The sequence below is a fragment of the Cricetulus griseus genome, chromosome 2 (genome assembly GCF_003668045.3).
Source record: "Cricetulus griseus strain 17A/GY chromosome 2, alternate assembly CriGri-PICRH-1.0, whole genome shotgun sequence".
Classification (NCBI taxonomy): domain Eukaryota; kingdom Metazoa; phylum Chordata; class Mammalia; order Rodentia; family Cricetidae; genus Cricetulus; species Cricetulus griseus.
This window is the reverse complement of record NC_048595.1, coordinates 43,447,600-43,467,426: the sequence shown is the minus strand read 5'-3', so window position 1 is coordinate 43,467,426 and position 19,827 is coordinate 43,447,600. Positions and strand designations below refer to the sequence as shown.

The following is a 19,827-nucleotide window of genomic DNA, read 5'->3' as shown; positions in this document are numbered from 1 at the left end:
AACTTGCTTGCTTTCTACTCAGATGGCATTTAAATTTTCCAGTTCCCTCAGCTTAGTGACTCAATTTAGCAGTCTCTCTTCTTATGACTGAATGGTTTTCATTGAGTTATTGAAATGTGTATTCTTCAGTAGTATCAGTAAAAGAAAGGGGGGCCTCTAGGAAAATGCTCTGTTCTTTTAGGCAACAGACATTTTTTTTTTTTTTTTCTTTTAGATACTCAGGTCAAAGCTGAAGGGACATCTCCCTTCCTCCAGGGAAATAGCTTTTAAATCCAGAAACTCCTTTGGACCTTTGTTCCTCCCTTGTCACAGCTAAGCATCACCTAGCTCTCCTAGTTAGTTGCATCATTGTGTCTTTATTGCTTCTCTTTGCAGTCACTTCATTCATGTCTGTTGCTTTATAGCAGAACAACATCAAAAAGGAAACTTATCTGGTCATTTTGTGAGAGTCAAAAGGAATGCTCTTCCTTTTTACCAACCCCTCCTTACCCCAACTGCTCCCAGAAAGGAAATCCTAGGCACTGTTGCTCTTTCCAAGTTTTATGTTGCACTTTCCAGTTGGCTAAGTGCTTCATAGATAATCAAAGTACATATTGCTGAAGGGGGGCAGTGGGAAGATCAAAGCCCCCTGGCAGGGGAGTGAAGTATTTACTGCCACTAAAGGTGTTTTTCTATGCTATGCCCTTTCCTGCCAGGCAGCAAGGTGGGCTGACTGGGGATTATGTCTCCCTGCCAGGCTACACAGAAACTAAGCGAAGGGTAAGACAAGCTCACCCACCTCTTATCCCCCCCCTCCTGCCCTCAGCTACCTCTTCTCCCCAACTGATTCCCCTTCCTGCTGCTTTTGACACTCCAAGTTCCCAAGTTCTACTGTCCTGTTGAGAAATTCCAACCTTTATTTCTATAGATTCTACCAAGGTACCCTCAGCTCCCTTGGTCCTCTTCCTTTCCTTTGCTTCTTTTATACCCTCCACTGTCAACCCTCAATCCTTTGTTTCTTATTTCACTTCTTATTTCCTCAGTTAAAAAATTTAAATGTTCTCATCCAAAAAATAATTACTAAACAACAACAAAAAATGTTTACTCCAGTAGTAGTGTTTGCATATTCCATAGGCTATCTTTAGGTCTCCTAACAGCACCTGTCAGGCTTCTGGTAAATATAGTTCTCTCCTTTTTCCTCCCTTGCACCCTATGAAGACACATAGAGCTGCACTTAACCAGGTTGAATATCCTTTGTCTGAAATACTTGGGACCTATGGTGTTTCCAGTTTTGGAGCCTTTCAGATTTTAGAGTATTTACATATATTTTACTAGTTGAGCATCTCAAATTCAAATAAAAGTTTTGAGCATATTAGCACTCAAAAAAGCTTTCAATTTTAGAATTCAGATTTTTGGATTCAGGACAGTCGACCTGTATATTAGTGAGTTGCTCCAGTTTGCCAGAATATAATAAAACTAGGAAGATGTCCTCAGTACAAATAGTCTCATTGTAGTTAGTGGAGGAGGAAATTTCTCTTACTTTCTTCCTCTACAAAAAATTTACCTTGTTTCTAGATAAATGCCTAAAACTGAAAAAGCAAGACAGATAAGAAGTGGGGGAATGTTCAGCCCTAAGAAGAGAGAACTCAAAGAATATAAATGGTTTCTTTAGGTACTGAGAATGTAAAAATAGAGAAACGGAGTGGACTTTGTGTTATGTCTCCCAAGATACTGCATAGAGACATGTGTAGGTGTAAGAAGTCAGTGGCCTTTCTAGTGAAAGTGTCTGAACAGAGTGCCTGCCTGCTGAGGCAGTGAATGTGTGACAAGTTTCATAAAAAGAGAAGGTTTGTGGGACATCCAGATTGAGATTTGCAGTTTCCTTTAACGTCACTCTAATTTGAGCAACACACTAAATTCAATGAAATTATCAAATATCTTCAGTTTACTTTCAGCCATCTTTAGAAATCAGAGGAGACTAATTTTGTTTTTCCTGCAACTTCACAATATAACACTGTAGATAAGTGATTAACAATTTTTCCTGATTGCTAACCTTCAGAAAGAGTATATCAGCAATGAGTCTTAAATTGCAATTTATATTACTTTTCTTTTAATTTTATTATGTATAGAGTAACATTCAAAGTATAATTTTTTTAGCCATAATTTACTAATTAGTCATAATGACACTTTTTAATGTATCTACTTATTGCTAAAGGGTTTATGTGTAGGGGGCTGGAGAGATGGCTCAGAGGTTAAGAGCACTGGCTGCTCTTCCAGAGGTCCTGAGTTCAATTCCCAGCAACCACATGGCGGCTCACAACCAGCTGTAGTGACATCTGGTGCGCTCTTCTGGCCTGCAGGCAGACAGTACACTGTATACATAATAAATATATAAATCCTTAAAAAGTGGATATAGATACAGATATTTGTAATCGTTTTAGAAGGTGTCAGTTCAGAATCAAGCCTCACAGTTTTTATCATCTCTTACAGTCTTATTTTAGCAAAAGGTATTCTGGCTGACTTCAGAAGTAGTTGGCCTTTATACCTTATTTCTATGATTTGAAAATGCCAGAGATTACAGCCTACATTACAGTTACTAAATTTGTAGAGAAGAAAAATGGAAACTACATTTTGGAGATGAAATTTAGCTCAGTTAGTACAATGCTTACTTAGCATGAACAAGGTTCAGGGTTGTATCCCCAGCACCCCACAAGCCAAGTGTGGTAACATGCCTGTAATCCTAGCACTCAAGAAATGGAGGCAGGAGAATCACACAATTCAAGATCATCTTCAACTACATAATTAGTTTGAGGCCGCATGGTGCCTGAGACTCTGCCCTTATCCCAAGAAAAGAAAAATAGGTCATTTTATGTTTACCAGCCATTGTTTTAAACTGGTAGCCAGAGTTTAGATGTAAGCGTGTTTTTGTTTTATTTTTATCAATTATGTGTAATTTCACCTTAAAACACTAATAATCATTATCTGTGGTAGTGTTTTGGACCACTCTGCAATATTTGGTACTGAGGATACTAAGGATTACACATGTAGGCAGGTATGTTACATCCTAGTAGTCCTTGGGCCATACTGAAGCATGTGGAGTTTTGTGTGCTCATATTTGTTCAGAAAGCGACTTTTTCTTTGAGTGATAAACAGTACAGTTGAACAGCTTCTTGTGAATTGGGGTGCAGCTTAAGGCAGAGAGGCATCAGTGCTGAGTGATAGAGCCCTGCCCCAGGGAAGGTTCTGCATGCCAGCTTCTGGCTTTGAAAATGACTTGAATTTTTTTGAGTCACAACAGGCTAGTTAGTGCTATGTCATGGTATAATGTTTCTGATAACATTTAAGCAATAAACTAGTAACCCAAATTGACGTTTAAAGGCCATCCTTGTTTGGTACTACTATAATAAAAGCTCAATACAGACAGCAGGTAGATGAACAAATGCCTTCTGTGTATAGGTAAGTTTGTTTATAAAAGATATGGACAGTTATATAAGCTTACACTTAACACTTAATAGTGGCTGGTAAGTGTCTTTTGACATAATTGAAGAAGTATCAATTTGAGAAATGTTAAAGGTCAAAGAAATGTATCTTAGCATCCAGGAAATGTGGTATTTGGTATATTGGCTTATTTGGCTCATCTATTTGAGATGAGGAAAACTTATTGTTTGCTAGTAGCTTGCACACAGGCACCTATAGTAGTAGATATGTTTCTTTAAGACTACAATACTACTCTTTCAACTAAGATCTTCATTTTGCAGAAAGATTTGATAAAATTACTTAAAACAAAAAGTTCAGCCTTTTAAATAAATACTAAGGCTTTAGTTGATGTTTTGTTTAATAATTAATGATGATTTATAATTAGCATTGCCAATTTTATTATGAAATTTTATAGTACAAAAGATGCTATTGATTAAAGGCCAATTCTCTTTAAGGAGAATTGCATGCACATTAGGTTTCTTTGATCTGCAACACAAAGATCTGTTTGTCGTACCAGTTTCAGAAATAATATATTTGAAATGCTTTGAAATTAAAGTGTAGTCTAATACATAATATCCAATAAAAATAGTAATGGGATCAGGTGGAGGAAGGGAAGTAATAGGAATTGAACCCAGGACCTCACACATGCTAAATACATGCATGCTCTACCTCTGAGCTGTATCCAAGCCCCTTAATAATTAAAGCAGAATTACCTTTTATATAATTATCTTAAATAGTAATATAAACAGATTATATTTTCTTTGCTACTTAGCTCATTGTCAGTATCTGGATCAGATCATTGATAGCGTAATCACATAATTAAAGAAAGCCATATTTTTGTCTATTTTCCTTGCTAGCCAGTTCAGTGTTAAGCTTTGCCATATTTACTTTATTGAGTCAACATGTCTTAGCAGCTCTGTGCTATTTAATCTATCCTTTAAAGTTGCTAATTCTTTGTCGTCTGTATTTTGCTGATGTCCCCCTATACATTTACTGTCATTTCACATCCACTCCTGTTTGCAGTTCTTGACCTTAGGAAATTGCATGCAGAATAAGAAGTTGAAGACTGAATTATGATTGCATGGAGATAAGCTAAAAATAAGTAACATGAAAAGGAAAATAGTGGAATGTGTAACAGTGAAATTATTGACTTGGAAATTTTTTGTAGCTAATAAATAACTGTGATTTACTTCTAAACTTAATTAATGTAACTTCTTTTTAACTCTAGTCATCTCAACTTAATAATCCGCAGTTTGTATGGGTGGTACCAGCTTTGCGTCAGCTCCATGAAATCACTCGCTCATTTATAAAACAGACCTATCAAAAGCAAGACAAGGTAGGAGCATATTTACTTTTGGTTCTTATTGGCATAGCCATTTGTAATAATTATAATAAGCAAGGGTATTGCATTGATAGTGTCTCACTGACTTATGTTTATTAATGTCACTGATTCTTATCATTTGGAACTCTTGAGTTTAAATCATTCTACTTTATTGACTGAGGAGGGGGTTTCTTTTGTCCTAACTCTTTTTTTTTGATTGTTTAATTTATTTAGATAATTATGCTAACTTTAAAAAAAATAGTGGTAACTCCAAAATTTGAAAAGATTGCTTTGTCTAAGAGCTTTCTCCATGTCAAGGATTTTAGGGTAAGATCCAGGAAAGCACATAATGGCCAATAGCTCTCTTCAGGGATCCATTTCTCTTTTAGATGCAAAATAATAGCAATGGCTTTTAAGTTCCCTGGGAGGAAGATACTTATTAATAAAAGTAATAAGAAACAATACCAAAATCAAATATCAGATTGATTGTGTTAACTATAATAGGAAGTCTCATGTTTGCTCTTTCATCTGGGGCTACATTCTAAAATAAAAGCTATATTAAACCAAACTACTGCAGAGTCTCATGCTGCTTCCATTTTTGTTGTTTTTGTTTAGAGCATTATTCAAGACCTGAAGAAAAATTTTGAAATAGTCAAATTGGTAACAGGAAGTTTACTAGCTTGTCATCGACTTGCAGCAGCTGTGGCTGGGCCTGGAGGTTTAACTGGCTTGACACTGGTGGATGGCCGCTACACTTACCGGGAGGTATCAGGCGCTGTGTTTTTGTTTTGTGTTTTTCAGCATTCGTTTAACTTTTTCTATTTGAACTGTAAAATAAATGTTTGTTGAGTACAACTATAAAAGGTACTGTGAGCTATCTTTGTGATGAAAAAAAACAGTTTTGAATCTTAACTATAATTTCATTTTTTCTTTTTTTTTTTTTTCATTAGATTTACCAATTTGTGTGTTTGCTTATATGTCTATGTATACCACATGTGGGCCTGAAGCTCACAGAGGTATCAAATTCCCTAGAACTGGATTAACAGATGTTTGTGAACCACCATGTGGCTGTTGGGAATTGAACCCAGGTCCTCTGCAAGAGCAATAAGTGCTTTTGACTACTGTGCCATCTCTTCAGTACTTTACTATAATTTCAAATTCAAGTTTAGAAAAATAGCATTTGTTAGCAGCAATTGCTAACTCTGTAGAACATGCATTTTGTTTTCAAATCAATTGATTGTTAATGAGGTTCTAAAAATTATTTGGATATAGTGTCTCACACCTCTAATTCAGGACTCCACAAACCAGTGGGTCTCTACTTTCCTAATACTGCAATTCTTTAACACAGTTCCTCATGTTGTAGTGACCCCCAAGCATAAAATTATTTTGTTACTACTTTATAACTGTAATTTTGCTGCTTTTATGAATTATAATGTAAATAATCTGATATGTAGAGTATCAGAGTATCTAATGTTTGACTCCTGTGAAAGGGTCATTCAATATCTCCCCCCCCCCCCCCGTTACCCCCAAAGAGTTTGTGACTCACGATTTGAGAACATGGCATGGGCTATAGATTGAATTCTAAGCTATTCTGGAGTTCAGAGTGAGACCTTGTCTCATACAAAACAACAACAACAACAAAAACCACCAGAAATAAAACTTAACTTCACTTTTAAGCATGGTGGTTCCTTTTGAGATTACTGAAATTTAATTTGATTTACATCTAAAATAAACTGACTTTGTAATTAATTTGAGGTTGCTTCTGCTGCATTATATTACTAGCTGATAAGTCCATTTCTCATATTTACTTTATCATAAATTACATGAGAAATGTTCTGTGTAAACCTATTTTGTAAAGTTTTGTTGTAATATTTCTTTTAGCTATGAATGCCTCAAATGAGTTAACTGGTTGCCTTATTGCTTGTTTTCAGTATTTAGAGGCACATCTGAAATTTCTGGCATTTTTCTTACAAGAAGCTACATTGTATCTTGGGTGGAACCGAGCCAAGGAAATCTGGGAATGCCTTGTGACTGGCCAGGATGTCTGCGAATTAGATCGAGAGGTTTGTAAGGCAGTGTTGAAATGCTGCACTCTGCTCTATATCTCATCTTGTTTCTGTGTCCTGGATCCGCTGTGCTGTTTCTGTGAACACTAATGGCTGAATAGGAACTGTATGTACTAGAAATTAATATCCTACAAGAAATCCATGATATATGTAAACATGTGAGTTCTTTGATCATTTTGATTTAATTCTGGGTCAAATACTAAAGCCCACAAAATGAATATTGATGAAGAATTATGGGTATAATTTAGTTTTCTCCTTTCCTGTGAAACTAATTTTATTTACTTATTTATTTGTGAAACTAATTTTAAATCACTACTAAAAAACTTAGTTCCTACAAATGATATGTAGTCCCAGAGAATGATTGAGTCAAGAGCAACTAAAACAGAAATAGAAACACGTACTTTGACATTTATAATTGCTAACAGTGAGCCTCAGTTTCCTTTCATTTTACAGAATAATAGTAACTACTTCATAGACATGTTGAAAGGACTGAGTTTGTGACGTTGTTTAGCACTGTGCCTGGCGTGCAGCAAGGCTTAATTGCATGCCAGTGGGAAGACTTGAGTATAAAATCCAGTGAAAAGTGTGAGTGCATAATCACCAGAAGAAAGACCCACTAACCGTTAGTTCCCATTCCCTCCAGAGTTCCAAATATTTTAGTTTTGAGTGTCATTTTAGCAATTACAGAAATGTTAGAAGGATTGAAAGTAGTCTCTTTCCTGTCCAGATGTCCATGTGTTTTTGTCTGCAGCAGTTTGTGGTTGGTCTTAGGGCAGTTCTGTCTTAATCCACAGATGTGCTTTGAGTGGTTTACAAAAGGGCAGCACGATCTCGAGAGTGACGTTCAGCAGCAGCTCTTCAAGGAGAAAATTCTGAAATTGGAGTCATATGAGATCACTATGAATGGTAGGAAAAGCTTACAAGTATTTCTTATAGAGTAAGAGATTTCATTCTTAACTTTATTCCTACTTCTCAGAAGCAGCTGAACAGTTTGGAATATCCTTGTGGAATTCTTCATATACATATCCACATGGTACCTTACTGAGTTTTAAAATTATGTAGCCTAATAGGTTACATTGCCAAATTATCTTTCTGGTACTCTTTAGTAAATAGGATTCATTAAATAAAAATATATCAAAATACATAATGCTTCCTTTCAGTTACTTCTTTTGACTAAGTTATTTTATTGAGATTCAGTTCCTGTGCCATAAAACTCATTTTGTAAATATATAGTCATCGGCACTTACTCGTGCAGCCTTGACCACTTTCTAACACATAAACATTGTCACCCCAAAGAAGAGCCCTGTATTCATAGGCAGCCACTTTCCAACCTTTCCTTGCCCAGTCTCTAATCTTTTTCCTTTATGAATGGCTCAATCTGAACATTTGGTTTATGTGAAATCATATGTACTATTTGGGATCTTTTGTACCTGTTTTCTCTGATTGTGGTTGAGGCTTAATGTTTTCAAGGCACACCCAGATTGTTGTATGTATCACTTTAAGAATATAATATTTCACTGTGGATGTCCCATATTTTGTTAATTCATCATTTTGTGAACATTCATGTAGCAGTTTTTGTGTTTTCATTTCTTTTGGTTATGAGTTTTAGAGTCACATCGCTATGAGATCTAACCTTTGAGAATCTATCAAACTGTTTTTGCAAAGGGGCTACACCATTTTATAATCCCACCAGCAATGTATGGGGTTCCAATTTTCTACATTGTCAGTACTTATTATTATATGCTTTTTACAAAATGTTCTGGTGGGTAGTGAGTTATGTCCTATACTTGTGACTTGCTTTTTCCTGATAGCTAATGATATTGAGTAGCTATTCAGGTTGGGTTTTGTTTATGTGTATAGGTTCTTCGGCTAAATGTCTAGTTGGGCTTTTGACCATATTTTGATTAGGCTGTTGTGATGTAAGGGCTCTTTATATATATACTCTGGGTATTAGCTCTTTAGTAGATACATAGTTTGTAAAAATTTCTATTTTGTATGTTGTGTTCTTTTCTTGATAGTGTCCTTTGAAGCATGAAAGTTTTAAATTTTGATTAAGTCTATGTGTTTTCTTTTTTTTTTTTATTTTTTTAAGGGCAGGGTGTCATTATGTAGCCCTGGCTGTTCTGCAATTTGCTATGTAAACCAGTTTGGCCTCAAACACACTGAGGTCTGCCTTTGCCTCCCAAGTGCTAGGATTAGAAGTATATGGTTTGCCCTTGCTTTTTTAAAGGTGTCTTTGGATATTCCAGGCTGGTCTGGAGCTTCTGGGCTCAAATATTCCTCACACCTCTGCATTGAGTAGATGTGACTACAGGCCTACATCACTACACAGCCTACACTCCACACAGTCTGTATCACACACAGCCTGCATCACTACACAGCCTGCACCACACACAACCTGCATCACTACATAGCCTACACTCCACACAGCCTGTACCACACACAACCTGAATCACTACACAGCCTGTACCATACACAGCCTACACCACACACAGCCTGAACCACATACAACCACTGCACTTTTGATACCTATTCAAGAAACCATTGCCAGGAGTATTGTAGCCTTCACTTCTGATTAGCTTTAGTCTTTTCATCGACTATCTTGTGTCTGAGTGCATGGGTTTGACTGGCATTCTATAATTTTAGGTTTCAACTTATTTAAGACTTTTTTTGAAAATGTGAATCTCTGTGATCATCGATTGAAAAGACAAGGAGCTCAATTGGTATGTACCATACTTTGAATTATTTGATATAGCTTGATATTCAGAAGAAAAAAAAAGCCTGTCTTCTAATGAATAGAAAACATGAATGTGTGTTTAAATCATCAGGTCTTTTTCCCTGCAGACTCAGGCATTAGTGGCAGAGGCTCCCTTTGAAGGCACTGGCAGCTGCATGCCTAGCACTATCTCCCCTCAGCAGCTGCCTACAAAGTCTCTCTCCTCTAGGAGCAGCCTTGAACCTATAGTTGTCAAGTGGATTTCCAGAAGAATAAATCCAGTAGGCTTCCATGTACCTGCGAATGAGAAAATGTTCATCCTAGGATGTCAGTAGCGAGGACTGCAGAGTCTATGGGAGCCCATAGAATGTTTATATTCACATGTGTCCCTAAGACAGGAAAGCACTGATCTTTTCTAAGACCCTGTTATTTAGGTCCTGATACCTGAGGTGCTCAGAATATTTGCAAGATACTGTTAAGTGCTGTATCCTGCTATTTCTAACCAAGCTTTGGGAAGGACTGGATCAGGCTCCCAGAATTAGTAGCTACTTCAGTCTTGACTCGTTTCTTTTGAAAAGAAGTCCATAAAGAGGATATCTGTATCATGTTTCGGTTTCTTATTGACTAGCTTTCCTTGGTAGATGCTTGCCTTGTGTCAGGAATATCTGGAGAAATATCTCTGCACCTATTCTGATTGCCAGGGAGGGTGCCTCTGTGGTTAGTTGGTTTTCATGTTAGAATTCCATATCAGTACAGTAGTGATTTTTTTTTAAAGATTTTATTTATTTCTTATGAATGCAACATTCTGCTTCCATATATATCTACACGTCAGAAGAGGGCACCATATCTCATAACAGATGGTTGTGAGCCACCATGTGGTGCTGGAACTTGAACTCTGGACCTTTGGAAGATCGGTCGGTGCTCTTAACCTCTGAGCCATCTCTCCAGCCCCACAGTAGTGATTTTTGATAATGTGGTCTTCATTTTGTTAAACAGAGGTTCAGACTCAATGATGTAATAGAAATTACCTGTGATAATGTAATAATAGTGTGTTGTTTAATTTATATATATTTTAATTTTATACAGTATGTAGAAAAGCTGGAATTGATAGGAATGGATTTCATTTGGAAAATAGCAATGGAATCACCTGATGAAGAAATTGCTAATGAAGCTATTCAATTAATCATAAACTACAGTTACATTAATCTAAATCCTAGGTTAAAGAAGGTGAGTATCCAAGGAAAAAGGCTACTCAGACACAAAAATGTGGTCCTTGTTGTATCACAGTTTGACTTATTTTGGTATTTTGTCTTGACTAATGTCAGAATTAAATGCCAAAGTCTAATTTTAATGTATATATACTTTCTACTTTTAGGACTCAGTGTCTTTACATAAGAAATTTATTGCTGATTGCTATACAAGACTAGAAGTGAGTAACAATTTCTTGTCTTTTAAATGAACTCTTTTCCCCTTTTACAAGTTTGTATTTTTGGATAATGTATAATGCTGGTGTTTGTGGCTAGGTACTATTGGAGAATTGATCAAAAGTCTGTGTCATGGTATGGGAATAGGCATTTGCCTTGATGTTGGTCAGGGGTTAAGTCTTTGCTGCAAGCATGAGGACCTTTGCTCTTGGTATCTGTAACTCCAGTACTGGAGGCGAATCCCAGGGGCCCACTTGGCCAGCAAGTTTAACCCAAAACACTGAGCTTCAGGTTCAATGAAGAGACCCTGAATCAATAAAAACAAGGTAGAGAGCAATAGAAGAAGACAACTAATATTAACTTCTGGCCTCCACACACATGCTTACACATGTACTTGTGAACATGAGTGATAAGTTCTAAATCCCCAGTTATTGGAAACATGCCACAGCCAATCAAGCCAAATTAATAAATCTAGGTTTAATAAACAGAGCAAAGCACTCCTTGGTGACCCTCTGGAGTGTGGGAGAGGTATCACATGGCAGATATGACTACCAGGTCTTAAGTAGCCTATTGGCTTGGTCTTGAGCAGCCCCCAGGGGAGGAGCTGATGACCCTTGGCAGACTTTTTTTTTGGGGGGGGGCGTTGGAATGGGAGATGGGGGAGAAGGCTTGGGGTGGAACTTCCACCAGACCAATGCACACATATGCATGCATGCTCACACAGGATACTTGAGCACACACACCACATACACTCAGTAGAAAATTTTACTATCGTATCCCTTCCCTCTCCTATCTATCTTTCTACTTATCTCCCACTTTGGGGACAGGGAACCATCTATTGTTCATATAGTCCACATTGGGAGTACAGTGTCTGTGTTTCACATAATTTGTATAATAAATGCCATTTAAGACTAAATGCCCTACAAAGCTACACAGAGAAACCCTGTCTCAAAAAACTGAAAAAATAAACAAGCAGAAAAAAAAAAAACCCTAAATGCCAAGTAGGAGACTTGGGAACAAATGATGTTGGCTCTCTTTGTTCATTAGAAGCCTATGGTTTAGTGTTATTTCATATTTATTTGGACTGCCTTAGTTCCATCATGATGATTAAAGCACTGAAGATTAATGTTCTGTTGAAATCCATGCTTAAGTTTTATAGCTGATGGAGTATTCCAAAAGTATAAAATGCCACTGTCCCCAAATGTTAATAAGTTCATCTTCCTCATGGCAAATATGTACTCTATACAATATTCCCCAAATTGTGACTTCCGTAAAAATATGTCATCATTAAAGAACACTCAATAAATAAATGTTATTATTTGTATGTTGTGTGTGTGATAGCATGAGAGGTATATTCGTGTGCCCTGTTGGATATGTGGAGGTCAGAAGACACAATTTTATGGAATCAGTTCTCCTCTCTTTGCTTAGATTCCAGGGATTCACCTCAGGTCATCAGGCTTTCCTGGCAAGTGCATTACCTGCTGAGCCATCTCACATCCCTCAGCTAGCTCTTATTTTGAGTCCCAGTGATTATTTGGTGAAGTCTTTGACTGTCACCACTGGAAAAAATTTTATTGGCACCTAGTGGTTAGAGGCCAGGGATCCTGCTAGGCCTAGTGCCGTGGAGGCCAGGTTGAGAAACCCAGATATGAAATACTTAATGATTATTTTGTACTTTACAGGTAGCCAGTTCAGCACTTGGTGGCCCCACTCTAACACATGCTGTGACTCGAGCAACAAAAATGCTCACTGCAACTGCCATGCCAACTGTAGCAACATCAGTTCAGTCTCCATATAGGTAGGTAGCTTCAAAACAGAACACAAACATACAACACAAAAATGTATGTGAGCTTTTGTTATTGTTGTGGGTGGTGGTTTTTTTTTTGGGGGGGTGCATATTTCTAAATTTTCTAAGAAAGTTTTAATTAATTAAAAGAATGTACAATGGTATGATAATTTTCTCAACCCAAGAGGAGAGTTAAAAATTAAGTGTGTGTGTGTGTGTGTGTGTGTGTGTGTGTGTGTGTGTGTGTGTGTGTGTGTGTGTGTTTTGCCTTCAAAAATGTGTTTTTAAAAAATGTTTATGCTATGCCATCCACAACATCTTTTCACTGGTGTCCTCATTTTGTGTCATAGCTTCTGCAAGCTGTTGTATCTTGGAATGCTGTTTGTGTTCTAGTGTCTACCTTTGTCAGTGTCTTGAAGATATGTAGGTACTCATCAGAGTCACCTAGTATTGTTTGTTCCACCCATCTGCCCTATGAACATTCTCCTTTTTTTTTTTTTTTACTTTCTACTACTTTGTGTGTAACTGAGTAGCCTAATCTTAAAGATTTAATAAAAATATATTTATTGCACAAGGTTTTTCTCCAAATTTGAAATACTTATATAGATAAAGGTTTTCTCCTTGAGTAGTCTCAGGGCATGGGGGAAAGAAAAGGAAATGAAAAATTCTGACTAGAATTATGCACTATAATACAGTCACAGCCCACTAAAATATTTACCTTAAATTACTTTAAAAAAAAAAAGTGAGAGCTTTATCATCAAATAATATTTGTGTGACAACTTTGAATTGACATTGACATTGCTGCTTAAAGTTTTAAAATGTTACTAGGATCTGAGTTTAGTGTTTGCTGTGGTTCTTTAAAATAATGAGGAGAAACACTGAATGTTTACTAATCTTAAATTGGGGTGTAACAAGTATTTCATTACTCATAAGCAGCCCTACATCATTGGTGCTTAGGAAACCTTGGTAGCACAGAGAAAAGTTTGCTCTGAGTATTGCTCTGCTGCCCTCTGCAGCTAAGTACTTTTACAGTCCTTTTCTACTGGAGCAATTGTGTGTCTTCACTTGTTGAGATAATACTTTTTCCCTTCTCCAAACCTTCCTTAAGAAAGGTAATCAAGACAATACCCACAATATCCTTTCCCAAATTCTTTTAAAGTCTAGTTTTAGACAGATGAGCTGAGTATTAGATGTTATACTTTATTAATACAAAGAAATGAAACAAAACTCAGCTCCCAAGACCTCATGGTTTGTTTTGTTTTGGTTTTTGGTTTTTTGAGACAGGGTTTCTCTGTGTAGCTTTGGAGCCTGTCCTGGAACTAGCTCTTGTAGATCAGGCTGGTCTCAAACTCACAGAGATCCTCCTGCCTCTGCCTCCCGAGTGCTGGGATCAAAGGTGTGCACCACCACTGCCTGGCCCAAGACCTCGTTTTTAAATAGTATAAGTGATTATAGAGTTAGTTCATGTTAAGAACAAGTGCTCCCCCCCCCCTCTCTCTCTGTGTGTGTGTGTGTGTGTGTGTGTGTGTGTGTGTGTGTGTGTGTGTGTGTGTGTGTGTTTCAAATAGAATTTATGTTAAGAATTCTTGTTACATTGTTTCTAAGATTTAGTTCAAATCTTTTGGATTTGGATTTCTAAACTGCTACTCTAAATGAATGTATTTTTCAACCCCTCTTTACCAACTGCTTTTTATTCAGAATCTTTTCCTATGTAACTAGCTAAAGAGACCACATAATTTTTTAACTGTTCTTATTTAAGTAGTGCTAATAAACTGTATTTCAGAGTTGAGTTTGAACAAGAATGTTGTAGTTTGTCTCATTTCAAGAGTTTTAAAAGAGCCAGGTAGTGGTGGCTCATGCCTTTAGTCCCAGCACTCGGGAGGCAGAGGCTGGTGCATCTCTGTGAGTTCGAGGCCACCCTGGTCTCCAGAGCGAGTTCCAGGACAGCCTCCAAAGCAATATAGAGAAACCCTGTCTCAAAAAAACAAAAACAACAAAAAAAAATTTTAAAGAATTTTTGGGGATCTGTAATTGTTGTAATCTGAAGAGTTTGGGTTTTTCTACCATATTCTTACCATTCAAATGCTGTCTGTAATTCATTTAATTATTAAGAGGAATTGGAACAGGTTGCTCAGTTATCTTATTTATTAAGGCCTTGGGTACTTTTCATATGAATTTCTAATTCTAGTTCTTGCCCATAGGCTGGAAGGATAGAGAGTGCAATTGACTATATTTGATAGACCTGTTAAAATGTGCTTAACCACCTGTTACAAAAGTGAACCTTTCCATACTGCTGATCAGCATGCCAGTTGAATCATCAGGACCTCTTAACAGTTTCTGGGGTGTGTGGATGCTTGGAGTTCTGGTCCTTAGCATATGAAGCTCTTTGAATATAAGCTATTGAATATTGCAGTCCTATTATCTCAGATGATAGCAAGGTTTCAAAAGTCATTCATAGTCATCTGGTTTCATTTTCAATTAACAAATTGTACTGATATACTTGTTTGCATTTGTCTTCTGATTTTTCCAGTTAACTCAAAATTTTGTCAGATTCCATGTGTTTGCAGAATTTTGTGGCATATTTTAGTTTTAGGATTATGAGAGTCAAATTCTCTGAGTGTTCATTCTTGGTGGATTGATGAGCATATAGACCTGGAAACCTAGGTCCTATTTTTATGGAATGACTATTTAAAGAGTAAAGGAAACATGGGAATGGGCGGGCTTTTCCTCCCATATTCCATTTGAACATGGCATCTCTGAGTGGGTTTAACTAGTACTCACTGGGTGGAAGGGAAGTCTAATCTTTGTATGTTTCAGTTTTGACCAATGAATGCTGACTGGTTGTAGTCTTGGTGAAGCAGAGAACAGCTGAGCTGAAGTCAGTGATTCATTTCAAATATGTTTAAAGACTTTTTTTTTAACTCATAGATCAACAAAACTCGTGATAATAGAGAGATTGCTTCTTCTGGCAGAACGCTATGTGATCACAATAGAGGTGTGTTCTCTTCTTTTTAGAGCAGCTTTATTCATGTTGCAGATGAGGTGGGTGAAGCGTGTGTTTTGACATGCTCTATTGTGCCACAGTGCATCTGACTCAGGTGCTTATCTCTTTGAAGGATTTTTACTCTGTTCCACGAACTATTCTACCTCACGGTGCCTCATTTCATGGACATCTTTTAACTCTTAATGTTACCTATGAGTCTACCAAAGATACCTTCACTGTAGAGGTAGGTTTATACTAAGTTCAATAGCTTTTTCACATCTTGTTTTCATAAGAATGATGCTGATGCAGATGAATGGTGGTTCTCAAAGATATTTGATAAACAAATTGATAAAGACTGAGGTCTCTGGGGAGATGGGTCAGTTAGTGCTTACCATGCAAGCATGAGGACCTGTTTGGATCCCTAGCACCCAGGTAAAAAGCTGACATGGTAGTATGTACTTATGATCCTAGACCTGGAGGTGGGGTCTGGGAAGAGCCCTAGAGATCACTTATCCAATCAGTGAGCTCTAGGTTCATTGAGTGTCTCAAAAACTAAGGTGGAGAGTTGTAGAAGACACTTGACATCAATTTGTGTGATTTTCACACACATGAACACATACACTCATACACCACACACACATAAAGTAACCTTGAAATGAAAGGAAACCATGGAGTATAAGCAGATATAAAAGTAAATATAAAACACAATAATACCAAGTAAAGATAAGTGTTACAAAGAATAAATAATAGTAAGGGATATTAATTTGGTAGAAGATGAAGGTATTCATGAAATACCATGCATAAAGGTGGATCCCTGAGGTGCTTGCTATTTGAGTAGGAATTTAAAAAGCAACAGAGTAATTGCTTTTATTAATACAGTTTTTTAGACAGAATAGCAGGTATAAAGGCTCACAAGATGCCTGTTGAGAGGAGGTATGATTAGAAAGGTTAGAATAGAAGACATTTCCAGGGAATGGCTTGAGATCTTATTCCATAAATAAAGGGGAGGAAGGGAAGTATAGCATCAAGCATTTATCACCTGCATAAAGGGAGCCACCCAAGGGCAGAGGTTCTTGCCAAGACTCTACTGTATTCCTGGCTTTTAGAAAAGAGTCCAATACATAGCAAATGATCAGAACTGTTGTTTGAAGGGCTAAGTAATGAAAGACTGGAGAGATGGCTCAACAGTTAAGAGCACTTACTGCTCTTCCAGAGAATAATGAATAAATAATCCTCTCACTCACCCCAGTGTTGGTTTTTATTTTCTAGGCTCACAGTAATGAAACCATAGGCAGTGTCCGGTGGAAGATAGCCAAGCAGCTGTGCTCTCCTGTGGACAACATCCAGATATTTACGAACGATAGTCTGGTGGGTTTAAACAATTGTTGGCACATTAGCCCAATCTAAATAGTGTACTCCTCTTTCCCCTCAGTAACTAAGAAACCACGTTTTGCAGCTGACAGTGAATAAAGACCAAAAGCTCCTCCACCAGCTGGGATTTTCTGATGAACAAGTTCTTACTGTAAAGACTTCTGGTAGTGGGACCCCTTCCGGGAGCTCTGCAGATTCTTCAACCAGCTCCAGCAGCAGCAGCAGCGGGGTTTTTAGTTCATCATATGCCATGGAACAGGTACTGAGAGCAAATTCAGAGTAGAAACAGGGATTTATCAACTACTGCCTTTCTGCCTTTGGTCCATACAGATTTGGGTGATCACATCTGTTTAGTCTGGTAAGGTCTAAATAAAGAAAACTGTAATTGATAACTGATTCAAAGAAGAGAAGATCCATAGTTTACCAGTCTTCTGAGTTCAGAAGCACTGGCTTAGTCATTCTGCCTGACCTCTTGCTGTCCTCTCCTAAATCTTTCTTCAATGATTGTTGATTTTTCTCTTCCTAATTTTTCTCTTCCTACTGGGTCATTCATTCTTCAATACTCAGACATGTGCTATCTTAGTACTTTACAGGTGGGAAGATAGATCACGGAGTTCAATCCTAGCACCCACATAGAACGTAGGGAAGGTGATAACGTGTTTATAATCCTATCACTTGGGAAGCAGAGACAGACACCCTGTCGCAAATAACAAGGTAAATGGCTCCTGAAGTGGATGCCTGGCCTATATATGTATATTCCTGCACACACTTGCACTTGCACACACACACACACACACACACACACACACACACGCACGCACGCACGCACGCACACGCGCACACACACCTTTATCCAAAAAACAGTTTCACTACCAGTCACTGGCCCATTTTCTTATCAGATCAACAAAGCTCTTGAAGAGGGTAGTTTAAACTCACTTCTAACTTCTTTTCATCTTCTCTTGCTCTCCTTGATTTTTTTCAGGTTCATGTGTCTCTACCTCTCAATCCTCATCTTCTTTATCCTTCAGGGGAGCATTTTCTCTTTGGTCATTTTCTCTTAAAGAAAAAGAAAAGAAATTCCCTTATTGGGCTTTCAGTACTCGCCTCTGCCTCTGCACTATTTAAAAAAAAAAAAAAAAAAAAAAAAAAAAACAGGCCTAGTTCTTGTATCTTCCTTGTATCTGTATTCATTCCCAAATTGCATAAAGTCCAGAGACCTGATCTGTCTACTAACTCAGTATCCCTTCATCCTTCAGTCTCCCCCAGACTTTCAGTACTAGTATTTTTATTGTTTGTAAGTTTGGTTAGAAAAAGAAAATTCTATTGTTAGTATGTATTTATGGTTTTCTGTTTTTGTTTTTCCCTCAGGAGAAATCTCTCCCTGGTGTAGTGATGGCACTTGTATGTAATGTGTTTGACATGCTGTATCAGCTTGCCAATCTAGAGGAGCCAAGGTAAATGCTTGTATTTGTGAGGCTTGAGAGAAAGTTATTAAAAGTAGGTGAACCAAGTAAACTTTACTTGAAATGTATATATGTATTGAAAAACTTGTTACTGAAGCTGTAGCTTATATGAAAGAAATATTTTTGTTTTTGAAAATTCCTCAGGATAACTCTACGAGTACGGAAGCTCCTGCTTTTGATACCCACTGATCCGGCCATTCAGGAAGCCCTTGATCAGCTGGATTCTTTAGGCAGAAAGGTATTCATAGTATTGATAATTACTTAATTAGCTTAAAATTTTGTGTCATGATTCATTGAAAATATTACCTGCATCCTATGAAGTTCATATGATAGCATCTTTCTATAATACTTTTCCCTTTTGAAGAATACCCTTGCCATAAGTTAAAATCAGAACTTTGTATTGACTTGTAGAAGATCCAAACAGATTTGTTAATGAGATGAAGTTTTTTGTTGGTCATGATGGTTTTTTTTTGTTTTTTTTTTTTGCTTGTTGGTTTGGTTTTTCGAGACAGGGTTTCTCTATGTAGCTTTGGAACCTGTCCTGGAACTTGCTCTGTAGACCAGACTGGTCTCGAGCTCACCGAGATCCACCTGCCTCTGCCTCCCTAGTGCTAATGAGATAAAGTTTTAGGAAGAGACTATGCCTTGTATAAGAGAGGAGATTGATGCCCAAAGAGATGTACTTATGTTGGGGGTCAGGCAGTTGTGATGCTGTAGAGATGTTTTCCTTTTCAAGATGCTGAGGGGGTCCCTGCAGGTGTCAATGCAGACAGAATGAAAAGTTGGTTCAGGTTGACTTCACCAACCTGGATTAAACCTTGGGGAGTCTGATACCAGATGCTTTATTGACAACAAATTGGGGAAAAGTTTCCTGATATAATACAATTCCCAGTGCACAAGGAAGCATAACTCGGGATATGTGTTATTTCTTCCATGAAGACGGGTTCTGGAGATAGGATACCTGTATTAGCTTAAGGGCCTAAGGAAGAATCTGGCCTGGTCTTGGTCATACAGATAGCATAGAGGTCATTTAAACTATTAGCCACCTCTGGTTCTGGTATGGGAGCTTGGGGGAGCCCCTGGCTATACAAATATTATAAGGGCTATTTAGATTTCCAGCCACCTAGTGTCCTGGTTGCAGGAGTGTGATATGGACTGAACCAACGTATAACGCAGATCACCAGGCTATTTATCTCTCAGACTCCCAGCTTTCTGCATGGAAGAACGAGTTATGTATTCAT

At 37.5% G+C, this 19,827-nt stretch overlaps 1 protein-coding gene across 4 annotated transcripts in view; it reads left to right on the top strand.

Annotated features, from left to right (window-relative positions):
• Positions 1-19,827, top strand: part of Usp24 (ubiquitin specific peptidase 24) — a 128,058-nt gene that overhangs the window by 53,473 nt on the left and 54,758 nt on the right. For 3 of the 4 annotated variants that reach the window (XM_035439736.1, XM_035439735.1, XM_027402340.2), the window contains exons 17-30: positions 4,685-4,792; positions 5,393-5,542; positions 6,709-6,840; positions 7,638-7,749; positions 9,490-9,566; positions 10,646-10,786; positions 10,935-10,988; positions 12,666-12,781; positions 15,698-15,764; positions 15,886-15,996; positions 17,022-17,120; positions 17,209-17,382; positions 18,492-18,577; positions 18,731-18,824. In XM_035439736.1, coding sequence (XP_035295627.1) covers positions 4,685-4,792; positions 5,393-5,542; positions 6,709-6,840; positions 7,638-7,749; positions 9,490-9,566; positions 10,646-10,786; positions 10,935-10,988; positions 12,666-12,781; positions 15,698-15,764; positions 15,886-15,996; positions 17,022-17,120; positions 17,209-17,382; positions 18,492-18,577; positions 18,731-18,824 — 1,521 coding nt within the window. The remainder of the gene's footprint in view (positions 1-4,684; positions 4,793-5,392; positions 5,543-6,708; positions 6,841-7,637; positions 7,750-9,489; positions 9,567-10,645; positions 10,787-10,934; positions 10,989-12,665; positions 12,782-15,697; positions 15,765-15,885; positions 15,997-17,021; positions 17,121-17,208; positions 17,383-18,491; positions 18,578-18,730; positions 18,825-19,827) is intronic. The other variant, XM_035439737.1, reaches the window with a different exon arrangement.